Source organism: Enhydra lutris, unplaced genomic scaffold, assembly GCF_002288905.1.
Source record: "Enhydra lutris kenyoni isolate GAN:26980312 unplaced genomic scaffold, ASM228890v2 scaffoldscaffold26, whole genome shotgun sequence".
NCBI classification, from domain to species: Eukaryota; Metazoa; Chordata; class Mammalia; order Carnivora; family Mustelidae; genus Enhydra; species Enhydra lutris.
This window is the reverse complement of record NW_019154110.1, coordinates 26,568,843-26,581,511: the sequence shown is the minus strand read 5'-3', so window position 1 is coordinate 26,581,511 and position 12,669 is coordinate 26,568,843. Positions and strand designations below refer to the sequence as shown.

General features: G+C 56.5%; 1 protein-coding gene across 1 annotated transcript; it reads left to right on the top strand.

Moving 5' to 3' along the window:
• The first annotated feature begins 464 nt into the window (after nucleotides 1-464).
• On the top strand, nucleotides 465-12,333 carry LOC111151488 (huntingtin associated protein 1). Its single transcript, XM_022509502.1, is given in 20 exon segments — nucleotides 465-648; nucleotides 3,390-3,473; nucleotides 3,999-4,311; nucleotides 4,405-4,613; nucleotides 4,616-4,708; nucleotides 5,683-5,780; nucleotides 6,156-6,272; nucleotides 6,396-6,583; nucleotides 6,793-6,898; nucleotides 6,963-7,029; nucleotides 7,451-7,455; nucleotides 8,272-8,308; nucleotides 8,311-8,384; nucleotides 8,768-8,842; nucleotides 9,135-9,290; nucleotides 9,422-9,513; nucleotides 9,777-9,815; nucleotides 10,734-11,077; nucleotides 12,178-12,239; nucleotides 12,241-12,333. Coding segments are annotated over 20 exon segments (2,436 nt in total).
• The last annotated feature ends 336 nt before the right edge of the window (nucleotides 12,334-12,669 follow it).

Genomic DNA, 12,669 nt, shown 5'->3' with positions numbered 1-12,669 from the left:
TCCTGGCGATTCACAGACCTGTACCCCTGGGGCTAGTAATACATTATATGTTAATAAAAAATAAAAAATTTAAATTAAAAAAAAATGAAATAAAAATAAATTTTTAGGGGCGCTTGGGTGGCTCAGTGGGTTAAAGCTTCTGCCTTCGGCTTGGGTCGTGTTCCCAGGGTCCTGGGATCGAGCCCCATATCGGGGCTGCTTCCCGCCCCCCCGCCACCATCACTGCCTCTCTGCCTACTTGTGATCTCTCTGTCAAATGAATAAATAAAATCTTTAAAAAAAATAAATTTTTAAAAAAGCTGTTTTGTTTCAAGAACAAGAGCAATAGGGTCGTTATGGTCTAAATGTCTGTGTGCCCTTGCAATTCATGTTGAAATGCTAACCTCCAGTTTGATGGTGTTAGGAGGCGGGGCCTTGGGGAAGTGACTAGATCCTGAGGTGGGAACCCCCATGAGTGGGAACTGATGGCCCTTGTAGAAGAGCCCCCAGGAGCTCCCTCAGCCCTTCTGCCATGGGACAACCACCGGCAGAAGACAAGACAGCAGTCCATGGACCGGGAGTGGGAGGTATCACCAGGCACCACATCTGTGGGCACCTTGGTCTTCCAGCCTCCAGAGCTCCGAGAAACAGTTTATAAACCAGTCTATGGTATCTCGTTAAGACCGTCCAAGCCAACCAAGACACTGCCTACTGTCTCTACTCTCAGCCGCAGTCGTGTCTCTCTCATTAAACTTAAGATGACATCTCTCTGATGACAAGCCATCCACTCCCTCAGGCGAGGTCTGGTCCATGGGGCCTGCTTCTCCCTTTTTTTTTTTTTTTTTAAGATTTTATTTATTTACTTGACAGACAGAGATCACAAGTAGGCAGAGAGGCAGGCAGAGAGAGAGAGGGGGAAGCAGGCTCCCTGCTGAGCAGAGATCATGACCTGAGTCAAAGGCAGAGGCTTTAACCCACTGAGCCACCCACACACTTCTGCTGCTCCCTTTCTGACCCTCCCTGCAGTCCTCTCTGCTCATTTCAGCCCCTCTGACCTCCCTCTCCTACCTTAAGCTTTCACTTTTGCTGTTGTCTCTCACTCTCTTTGGGTGGCTGTCCTCCCCTGTTCCCTCCCTCGTTCAGCTTTGGACTGAAGTGATTCTTTAACCTAATGTTTAACTTGCAACCCAGCGCCCACCCATGACTCCCAGGCACCCCCTCCTGTTGTCTTTTCCTCCACAGTACTCGTCCCAGCTAAAATATGATGTGATTTGCTTCTTTGTGTAGTGTCTATAGCTCCCTGCTGTATGCGGGCCCTGGGAGGGCAAAGACCTTTGTGTGTTTTGACCACTGATGTCCCCAACCAGTACTAAGGGCAGTTGTGGAAAGCCTAGGAGGAGGAGGTTGTGGAGTTTGGATGCCTCCTCTTCTTATCCCAAGCCTTTGGCCTGACACCCCCCGCCCCCTTAATAGTCTGGAAGAAGTATTGGAGTCTGGCTGGGAGGAGGGGAGGAAAAGAGGGAGTCGGGGCGGTGGTAGAAGGTTGGGCGGGGACCCATTTCTTACTTCCTTGCCAAGACAGGTTTGGAGGTGGAGCCAATATATATATTTTTAAAGATTTTATTTATTTATTTTACAGAGATCGCAACTATGCAGAGAGGCAGGCAGAGAAGAGGAAACAGGTTCCTTGCTGAGCAGAGAGCCCAGTGCGGGGCTTGATCCCAGGACCCTGGGATCATGACCTGAGCCAAAGGCAGAGGCTTTAACTCACTGAGCCACCCAGGCGCCCCCAATATATATATTTTTAAAAGATTTTTATTAATTTGACGGAGAGATACAGCAAGAGAGGGAACACAAGCAGGGGAAGTGAGAGACGGAGAAGCAGGCTTCCCGCTGAGCAGGGACTCCCAACGTGGGACTCAATCCTGGGACCCTGGGATCATGACCCAAGCCAAAGGCAGATCCCTAACAACTGAGCCACGCAGGCACCCCCGGAGGCAATATTTTAGAAATAACATAACTAATGAAGACTGCCCCTCTGATAAACAGGCAGAGAATTCCCTGGGTGGCTGTTGGGGGTGCAGAGGATCTGGTGCGAGGGAGGTGAACAGGCACCAGGGTTCACTCAGCAATCAGGAATGATAAACACTGGCTCCTGAGGAGAGAGGCTGCCATTTCAGGGGGACAGGTATGAGCTGGCTGGGAAGGCTGGGAGTGTGGCCTGAGATGCAAACTAGGAAGCCATTAATGATTTCTCCTCCCCCCTCTCACCCAGACCACCCTGTCAGATGGGTACTTTCCATTTTTCTCATAGTTCCTTATTTGTTTGTTTAAAAAAAAAAATTCACCATGTTCTGTAATTGTCTTAATAGTTTTCTCAGTTATTTGCTTCCCTTTCTAGATCCTGAACTCCAGGAGAACAGGGATCTAGTTTCTCTTACTCTTTGCTGAGAGTCTAGTTTGAGAGTCTAGTACAGTGCCTGATGTATTAGGGACTCAATAAATATTTGTCAAATGAATGAATGGACCCAGATGGAAGGAAACATTTTTTTTTAAATTAAAGATTTTATTTATTTATTTGACAGAGATCACAAGTAGGCAGAGAGGCAGGCAGAGAGAGGTGGGGGAGAATCAGGCTCCCTGCCAAGCAAAGAGCCAGATATGGGGCTTGATCCCAAGACCTGGAGATCATGACCTGAGCCGAAGGCAGAGGCCCAAACCACTGAGTCACCCAGGCGTCCTGGAAGGAAACATTCTTATCACAATGCTTCTGCATGGGAAAGCTGGTGGACAGGGCATTCTCATCCTCGTTCCTGGGTTGTGTCTCTTGTTCCATGCTGTGTCACAGACGCCCGACTCCCAAGGCACATTGTCAGCACTAGAAGTCTCTGTCCCAGCTGCAGTCCTTGGGCAGCAGCCCCGGTTCTAGGTTCAGGCTTAGCTTGGTGGCTGTGGGGAAGGGGTTCCTGGAATTCCTTCAAGATGGATTCATGTGGAGGGGGCTGGGGGGTTATCACAAAAATCTAGAAGGGAAAATGAAGCCTGAACAGTAGAAGGACTGAAGAGGAGACTGAACAAATATTGAGAAATATTTAGGCGGTAAATCAAGCGGGACAGGTGATTGGTTGTCGAAGGGAAGAAAATTGGGGCACCAAGAATGATTCTAAGGTTGTTTTTTTTTTTAAAGATTTTATTTATTTATTGGACAGACAGAGATCACAAGTAGGCAGAGAGGCAGGCAGAGAGAGAGAGGGGGAAGCAGGCTCCCCGATGAGCAGAGCCCGATATGGGGCTCAATCCCAGGAGGCTGGGATAATGACCTGAGTCAAAGGCCCACTGAGCCACCCAGGTGCACCAATTCTAAGGCTTTAAAAGAATTAGTTCCACAACCATCTCTTTCTGGCCGGCAGATTCTTCCAGTCTAAAGGGACAGAAATGGCCACCGGACTCCTCTGCCGCCCCATCCAACTCATTCAGGACTTCGGGTGACTCTCGTAGGTAGCCCCTCCCGGGGCACACTCTGAGGGACTCGATCCCTGCGCTGTAGGGGCACAGGTCTGGTCTTGGAGACAGACACACTCTGAGCACTGCCTGCCACTGGGTAAGGGATGCTCTGGGGGGACGCGGGACGAGGTCCGAGGAGTCGTCACTTGGAGAGCCTCTAAGTGCACTCTCCAGGAAGAACAGGTGTCTGCCAGGGTGGAAGGAGGTGGGCAAAGCGAATGAGGGCTGGAGGTAAAGCACCAGAAAGGTAATAAGAAGTAAAGTATAAGAAAGAGGGTTGTCCAGCAGCTGGAGCACTGGGGTGTGAGCGCAGGGATCACAGTGTGACGCGCTACACTGGGCAGGGCCTGGAAACCATACTGGAGTTTGGATTCATCTCCCGGCTACGGGGAAAGCACAATACGGCCCTAAACTCCCAGGTCATATCCGGGGTGGGCAGCCGGCAACCACAGCGGGAGTGGAGGGAGGGGGTGTCCCCAGCTAGGGACTTTGAAATCACCATACCCGAATTCCAGGGAAGCTGCGACTTGGGGCAGAACCATTCTCGGGAGGTGGAGAGGAGAGGAGAAGCCCTGCACTCGTAACCAGAGCCCATGGAACCGGCTGGGATGGCCACTCGACTCTTCGCCTTATTCTGGTTTTTGCGCGCTGCCTCGCCACCAAGAGCTTCCCTTGTGCGCGACCCCCAGTCCCGGACCCACGGGTTGCTTCCGGCCGCCCACTCCCGCGCGTTGTACCGCTCGGCGGGCGCCCACTCCGGGCGCTGGTTATCCAGGCCTGGCTGCCGCAGCGGGTTGAGGCGCTGCGTCCTAAGGGATCGGGGCCCCGGTACGCAAGACACGGTTCAGACAGGGGTATCTGGCGGGAATCACCCTCGCATCCCCGCCGTTAGCGCATCTCACTCCAGAGCCTTCTGCGCAGGCTACCCGCGGCCGGACAGGGGGCAGGATCCGGATCACCATCCGTCTCGGGACGTCCAGCCCCAGCTCGCCTGACCTCCAAGGCTGGATCAGGGGCCGAAACCCCACGCGCGTCCGCATTCTCAGCCGCCCGGGGGAATGCCCAGTACGTGCCCAGCAACTCGGACGCGCCACGGACCCGCTTCATATTCCAGGGACCCTTGGGTCCCCGGCCACTGGCCTGGGGACTGGAAAGGCGCCGGGCATCTGGAAGACGCCGGCAGCCTACATCGGGCGCTCCGCCTTTATTCGGGATCTGGAGGAAGGTAAACCCGGTCCTTGGAACCCCAGAGCGGGTGGGACGCAGGCATTTCAGTGGAGAGTGGGGCCGCGTCGGTTCCAGGCGCCCCGGCCCTTCTGGCATTCAGTCTTATCGCTCTATCCATTTGTGACGTCACAGTCTGCGGAGCCTGTTCGGTCGCCTCTTCTCTATCTCCTCCTCACTTCTGTCGTCTGCAGATAGTTGACGGGGTTCAGGTCTAGGGGCTCTGCGCGCCTGTTGCTCTGCAGATCTGCGCACTCTCAGGGCACCCCTCCCCCCAGGCTACCGCAGTGCCAGGAGAAGGGCGGGTGCTACGGAAGGACGCTGCCGCGCGCCGGCTGGGGAGGTGGGTGGGCGGAGTGGGAGGTTTTGTCAACCTCCTGGCTGCGGGGGGTCAAAGCCGTGCTTTCCCAAGCCTAGGGATGGGCGGGGCCTCAGGTTTCTTCCCCTCGTAGCCTCTCCTGGGTGACTGGAGATCCCTGGATTGAGTCTAAAGGCTCAGGGCCCCCTTACTGCAGTGCTGGAAAAGTTTCTTTCTTCTTTTCATACGCAACAGGTGCAGGGCGGGTGTATGTGTCTGTTTTCTGACGCACGCAGGAGGCTCCAGTGAGTCGGCCAAGGCTGCCCTCTGGGTAAGGAGGAATGAGCCAGTCTGTGGCTGTACTTCCACTAGCCGCCTGCATTCTCCTAGGTGCCAGGGACCCAGGTGGCCGAGAAGAAGTTCTACCTGAGCTTGGAAGACTGGGATCCTTCACCTTGCCCAGGCCCCTCCAGAACAAGAGTCCAGCTGGTCCTGGGAAGGGAGTGCTGAGTACTGGGGGGGTGGTGTGGTGTGGTGTGGAGAGGATATTGGGGGCAGGAAGGGAGCTCAGTCTTCTCCTCCCTTGTTGCTGACTCTTGTTTTTGAGGGAGCATTTGGGGATCCGACAGGAAACAGTGGGATGTGGGGTGGGATATGCCCCCCTTTTCCTGACACAGCTGCACCCCCTGCTTTTGCATCCCTGTGTCCTGACCGGCCCCCACGAGTCAAGATCACCCAAGAAGCTGTCAGGTTGATGTTGAATCTGCTAGAGGACGTGGGTATTGCCTTCCCACTGGGGCCAGCCTGGTCTTAGCCAGGCCTCCTTTTTAAATCTGCCCGGAGGGGTAGGAGTCCTGTTTGTTCCCTGCTTCACTGTTTTTCTGGGGGCCAAGTTGGGGGGTCCCTCTTATGAGGTCCAGGCTGGAATTGCTCTTAGAACCATCTTTTCCATAAGGGGACATGGAGTCAGGCCCCACAGTGGGTTGATGGCAGGTTATTTCCTAGTACCCTGGAAAACTAGGGTGTGGAAAGGTTTCCCTTAGTGGGCTGGCTTCCCTTTGACCCCTAGGTACTCCCTAGCTTCTCCCATCTGTCTGGGAGATCCCAGAAAACAAGAAAGTATTCCCCATGGTTGTGGGTCTCTCTGTAGAGAGAGCGGGACCTAAATACGGCGCCTCGCATTGGCCAGTCCCTGGCGAAACAGAACCGTGCTCTGATGGAGGAGAACAGCAAGCTGGAAGCCATGCTGGGCTCAGCCAGGGAGGAGGTAGCTTGGCAGGGAGGAGGGGCACGGGGGGTGCCATCTCAGACCTTCCCGCGTCCCAGTTGTGCCAGGACCTGTGCTTGCCTCTGCCTGCTTTCCAACACGGATCCTCTCCCCCACTGGCAGAGTTTACATCTCAGACGCCAGCTGTGCTTGCGAGGTGATTTCCTCCAGCTCTACTCCGACTCTGATGAGGAGGAAGAGGAGGATGAAGAGGAAGAAGAGGAGGAGGAGGAGGAAGATGAGGCAGAGGCAGAGGAAGAAGAGGCAGAGCAGCAGCACCATCATCCCTATGGAGCCCGTGGGTTTTGAGTGTCCTGCCTTTTCTCTGGGGCAGTCCCTTCTCTGTGCCTCAGTTTCCCTATCTGCAAACAGAGACACACATGGTGCACCTGCCAGCAGGGTTGCTGGGGCTAAATGAGACCACCCCGCTGAGCCTGGGGGATGGGGGGCAGACCCTGGGGGTGCTGGGCCCTGGGTCCCCCAGCCCTGGGCCCTGACTCCCCTTGCTCTTGGCCGCTAGGACTTCCGTGCAGGAGGTTGAGTCGCTGCACTACTGCCCCCAGCTGGAAACCCTGCAGGAGCAGCTGAGACGGCTGGAGGAGGAGAACCAGCCCTTGAGAGAGGAGGTGAAGCTGCGGCAAGAGGGCAAACCCTCTGGGGGGGCTGTTGACTCCCCCGCTTTCCCTCCAGACCTCTCAACTCGATGCCCTTGAGGAGGAGGAGCAGGTGCTCATCCTGGATTTTGTGGAGCAGTTTTGTATGTGAGGTTGTAACTTGGGGGTGGAGGGCTGTCCTAAGGAGCTGAAGGAAGAACTCAGGGATCATAGACTGGAATCCCAGCTCTCCGGCACTTCCTAGCTGTGGGAGCTTGGTCAAGTTCCTGACGTCTCTGAAACTTTAGAAAGAGGAGGAATTACCTCAGTCCTGCAGACCTCTCCAGAGGCAAAGCTGAGGATGTGCTTTGCGCACACTGTAAAGAGCTGTGCAGAAGCCACGGGACCCCTCTAAGCCTGTTTCCTTTTGTCATTTGGGACACGGGAAGGAGGGGCCTGGAAGCAAGGAAGAGAAGGAGCCCTGAGCTGCCAGACACCAGGCGGGGCACCGGATCTGGGGCAGGGGCCAGTGCAGGTACCTGTGTTTATGAAGATGAGGCAGGCACGGCATTTGTCCCCGAGAAGCTCAAGTCGAGCTGTGAGATACACGTGCAAGATGGCAGGGGCTGAGCTCCCGCGGCCTCCCTTCCCGCAGGCCTGACCTTCCTTCCCTCTGGGTCCCCCAGCTACCCCAATGGCCAGGCCCATAGGAGCTGGTCCCCAAGTTCGGTTGCTTCCACCTCCTAAGGAAGGCTCAAGTCTCTTTCGTCCTCCTCACCCCCCTGTCTCTAGTCCAGGCCCAGTCTTAACCCATCTCCCCTCCTGTACTGCTGTCTTTCCAGGTCCTTCTGCACACAGTCCTAATGAATTTTCTAAAACCAAATCTGACCATGTCATCCTCTGCCTAAAACCCCAAGCTTCCCATTGGCCAAAGAGTAACCTCGGCCTCCTACCCCAGCCCCTGGGATCTGGCTAGCCCTCCCTCCCAGGGTTTCGTGATGGGCTCTGGGCCCCTCCACACCCTCTCTGGGCCTTGTCTGCCCTTTTTGGCCTGGCCGAGTGCCACTCACCCTGCAGAGGTCTTAGCTGCACAGACTGCGTAAGGCAAGCCCGGGTGCCGCTGTTGTGACCCCCAGCATGCCCTTTACACACGTTCCACCCTAGCCCAGAGTGGGCCCTGGTGGCATTTCCTTGCTCATTAGCATCCCCACTAGACTTGAGCTCTGCACGTGCTGGGATCGGGTCTCTCAGGCCCCGCACCCAGGGCCTTGCTCCATGTCAGTCAACAGACATTTATTGGGATGAAGACCTAGTGAGAAATGTGGAGTCCTGTGAGCCCCGAGTTCCCTGCCTGAGCTGAGGGGTGGGGTGGACAAGGGCCTCCGGAGGGCCAGACTGGTCCTGAGGCCAGCGTGTGGATGGCCGACCTGTCAGAGGAGCTGGCGCTCATGACCAGCGGCGGAGGGAGGTCACCCAGCTGCGGACCCAGGTCCTGATGCTGCGGTGCTGCTACCAGATGGTGGGTCTGGTTGTGTGTCGGGCTCCCTCCTCCCTGCCTGGCCCCATGGAACCCCAGCTCCCTCCTCCCTGCCCTGGGCTCACAGAGCAGCCAGGCCCCAGGCCCCTCTGTGCGCAGAGTCAGAGTTGGAGGAGACCGGAGAGTGTCTCGTTCTGCCCCCTGGTTGTCCCTGGGAAGGGACCCAAGCCCAGGGAAGGTCACGGGGTGTTCTAGAACGCCTGGCTCTGCTGCTCGATGGGGCCCCATTCCATGTGACCTCTTGCTTCAGAAAGGGCTGCCAAACACTCAGCAGTGTGCCTGGGAAGACTTGCCGGAGCAGGTCGGGAGGCCTCAGGTGGGGCTGGTGTGTCTTGGGTGGAGCTGACTAGTCTCGGTCCTTCCAGTATGGAGCCCAGATGGAGAAGTTGCAGCGGCAGCTGGCTTTGGAGAAGGAAATCCAGATGAGGCTCCAGGATGAGGTGAAGCTCCCCCTGGGTCCTGCCTGGGCCTTTGAGAGCCCCTGGCCCAGAGCCGGGAACCCAAGGCCCTTGGCCAGCTGGCTGGCTGGGGAAGACGAGCAACTTGAGCAGGCTTTGGGTCTGTCCCTTTGTACACTCTTGGTGTCTGGTGTGGGGCCTGGCTGTTCAGCCCTTTCTGAAGCAAGAGGTCACATGGAATGGGGCCTGAGTGGAGCAGAGTCCAAGGACCTGCTCAAGGGCATCCTTCATGTCATTATGTGGGTCTGGAGCCTGGGCCGTGTGTCTGCAGCAGAACCTGCAGGTGGCTTTCCAGCCGCAGGACCTGCAGGGGAGGTACGCAGAGTGTGGGGGCATGCAGACTGAAGCCCAGGAGGAGGTGAGGACCCTTGGCCGGTGAGCCCCCGTGTCCACTGGTCCTGTCACCCGCTACACATACACTGTACCCCTGGTGAGGACCCTCCCCTCCGCCTTCTGCCCTCTGTGTGCTCTCCCCTGCTGGCTGATTTCCATCCCTCATCCCTTTCTGGTCCTGGAAGTGGGGGCTGGGGTTCTGTGGGGATCCCCTGCTCTCCCCTGCAGGAGGCCCTTCCTGGTTTCCAAGAGACCCTGGACAAGGAGCTCAGAATATCTATAAGGAAGATTATCTCAGACTCTGTGTTTTTTATGGAAAGGTGCGCTGCTGCCCTCCCCCCACCCCGCCAGGCCCCTGCCTGATCCACACTCATCTTCCCAGAGTGTGGAGGGGGTTTGCTTTTGCTTTCTTTCACTCTTGGCTCCCCACGTTAGCTGCCTGGCCCCTCTCCCCACCCTTTTCTCTGTCCATGTGTGTGGGCCCGTCATTTCTCCAGGGATTTTTCCATACTGGGACCCCAGGGACTTTGCAGTTTCAGCTCATGTTGTCTTGGGACAGTGATGGCCCTTTTCTCTGTTGAAGGAGTCACGGGATAATCGCAGAGGAGACGTCACACCTGGGGTAAGCTGGCCACGTGCCCCCGTCACCAGCCTCACTTTTAACAGCCAGACAACCACCTGTGACCCTGCCATCCTGGAGAAGGCCTGGCTCTCGGGGCTGGCTGGGCTGAGGTGTTCTGGGAAGGGGATGCCCCCTCTTCCTTCCCACTTGCCCATAGTTGGCCAACTGACTTAGGCTGTTCCACGTGGGGACTGAAGCCTTCCCTTCACCTCACCAGGGACTGAGGGGAGAATGAACACTGGTGTAGGGCTGGGGACGTCTGAGACTTGAGTCCCCGCTTCATTCCTTTATTGACTGTGTGTCCCTGGGCAAATTGCTTGACCTGTCTGAGCCTTATTAAAATGGATCTGTTGGGGTGCCTGGGTGGCTCAGTGTGTTAAGGCCTCTGCCTTCGGCTCAGGTCATGATCCCAGGTCCTGGGATTAAGCATCGGACTTTCTGCTCTGCAGGGAGCCTGCTTCCCCCTCTCTCTCTCTACCTGCCTCTCTGCCTACTTGTAATCTCTGTCTGTCAAATAAATAAATAAAATCTTAAAAAAAAAAAAAAGGATTTCTTCCTATGGCAGTTAGCTGTGGGCTGGGCCACGAAGGTTAAATCAGGGAGAGGAATATTATCCTTGCTCCTCTGGGGTGTGCACAGGGTGGGGGGTACCAGGGGCCTTTGGGGCTTGTGCATGGTGGGTGACCCTTCTCCCTCCTTCTTACCTGGAAGCCTGGATGCTGGTTCGCAGCCCCCCCAACCCACGACAGAAGTGGGGAGGAGCCGTCGGGTCTTGGGGGTAGACTGGGACAGAGAGCAGGGAGCTCCTCAGCCCTGGTGGCCAGGGATGTCCCGCAGGAGCGGATGATGGGGGACCGGGGGCTCTGACTGGGGTAGGCTTTCAGGGGCATGCAAAGACGTTCCTGTCTCCCTGGCCAGGTTCAAGCTGTGCGGCAGTGAGGCGCGAGAGCAGGAACGGGGGTTTGAGGCTGAGAAGAGGTTAATGACAGCCGAGGATTCTGTGCCTTCAGAGGAGCTGGGGGCCACAGAAGAGGGGGTGCCTGCTGTGGACGGGTTGACAGAAGAGGTGGAGCTGGTGTTGGAAGAGGCTGAAGCCTGGGAGGAGGTGGAGCTGGAGCTGGATGACAGCATGGTGACCTCGATGCTAGAGGCCAGCGGCTTGGGCCCTTCTCACCTAAGCATGAAGTATGTCCTCCAGCAGGTGGCTGACTGGTGGGACTCGGGGTACGGGTGGCAACTGAGACAGAAGATGTTCCAGAAAGGTGAGAAGGTGAGAGTGTTCCCACAGGGGTCACTTCCCCCCTGACCCCTCAAGCCCCCCCACCCCACCCCGCAAGCTCGTGGAGTGCTCACTGACTCCAACCTGGCCCCACCCAGCGTGCTTATTTGCATGGGTTTTGCATATCATTTGCATAGACAACAGGGGACTGTGGTCCCAGGGCTCATTTATGTGGAATTTGCCTAAGATTCCAGAGCTCTACCCGCTTTCCTCCTGGGGGGCTGGGCTGGGGGGTCAGTACCAGGACTGCTGCCCTCCATGACACCTCAGCTTCCTGTCTCTGCTGCCCCTGTCCCCAAGGCTCCCCAACCCTACGGCAGTGGCAACAGCAGTCCAAAACAGTGTGGGGGGTGCTATCGCAGAGCAGCAGCTTGGCTACTGACTGACCCTGGACTTCCAGAGACTGGTGGAGTACAGGGCCAACCACCCTCCCAGGGACAAAGAGGGGGGTGTTTTGGGACCACCCAGCCCCTTGGGACAAAGGCCTCTGCCAGCAAAGGTGGTCGGACTGGTCCGCTGGATGAGTCTGAAGATGGGCTAGGGTCTCCTCTCCCCAGCTAGAAACTCCAAGTTTTGGAGAGCTATACCTGCTAAGCGTCAGCTGCCTTCACGAAGGTCACAGAGATGCATTGTTTCCTTTAATTGTCACGCCCGCAGGTAGAGGTGCCCTCCCCCTTTGTTAGGTGAGAACATAGCTAAAGTAACTTGTTGGAGGTCACACAGCTGGAGAGGATCTGAGCCTGTTCTCATCAGTGCTGTGCTGAAATGATTCTCCTAGCCTATCTCTCCCCTCTGACCCTGTCCCAGTGCTTGCCTAGCCTGCTCAGTCAGCTGTGAAATTTAGAGCCTGTTACTAGCCTCACCATCATAAGTGGCCTGCCCCAACTCTGATGGCCTTTTGGTCACTGCTGGGCAGCTTCATCAGGGTCGCCATGGACAGTTGTGCAGTTTGTGTATCGAACAGTGGCCTCCATGGTCGGCCAGTGGGCAGTCGTGACTGTCTTTCTGATATAGTTGACAAGGCCTCAGCCCCTGCCCACCATCCAGGCCCCCCAGTTAACCTCCACTCCCCTTCTCTTCCAGGCTTTGCTGTGTCCCAGCAGCCTGCAGAGGCTTCACAGACAGCCTGAGGCCCATCCTTCAGCTAGCTGTCTGGCCAAGTCCCACCTGCCCCAGAAACAACCTTCCCACCCTCCCAAATGGGACCCTCCTGTGTCAGCGGCGCACCTTCTGTCCTGACGAACCTGGGCTGGGCCTTGAAGACCCAAGCCTGCAGGCTTTCTTGAAATAGGGGACCCTGGCCCGCACTCTGCAGCTGGGCCTGGGATCACGTGCTAGTCAAGGGGGCGGTGGAAGCCCAGGGGGAGGCCAGCCAGTTGCCAGACCCGGCTCTGAGCTGTGTCGGGGGTGAGGCTCGGGCTCTGGTGCAGGAAGGTGTTCTGACGACCCTCCTAACAACATGCACCTTGATCCCCAAGGTAAAGGTGGCCTCCAAGTCCTTGCTGACTTTCAGGGACCTGGCCCTCTTCCTCCATTCTTGGCCCTTTCCTCTCAGTCTGTCACTACTGTTGGAAA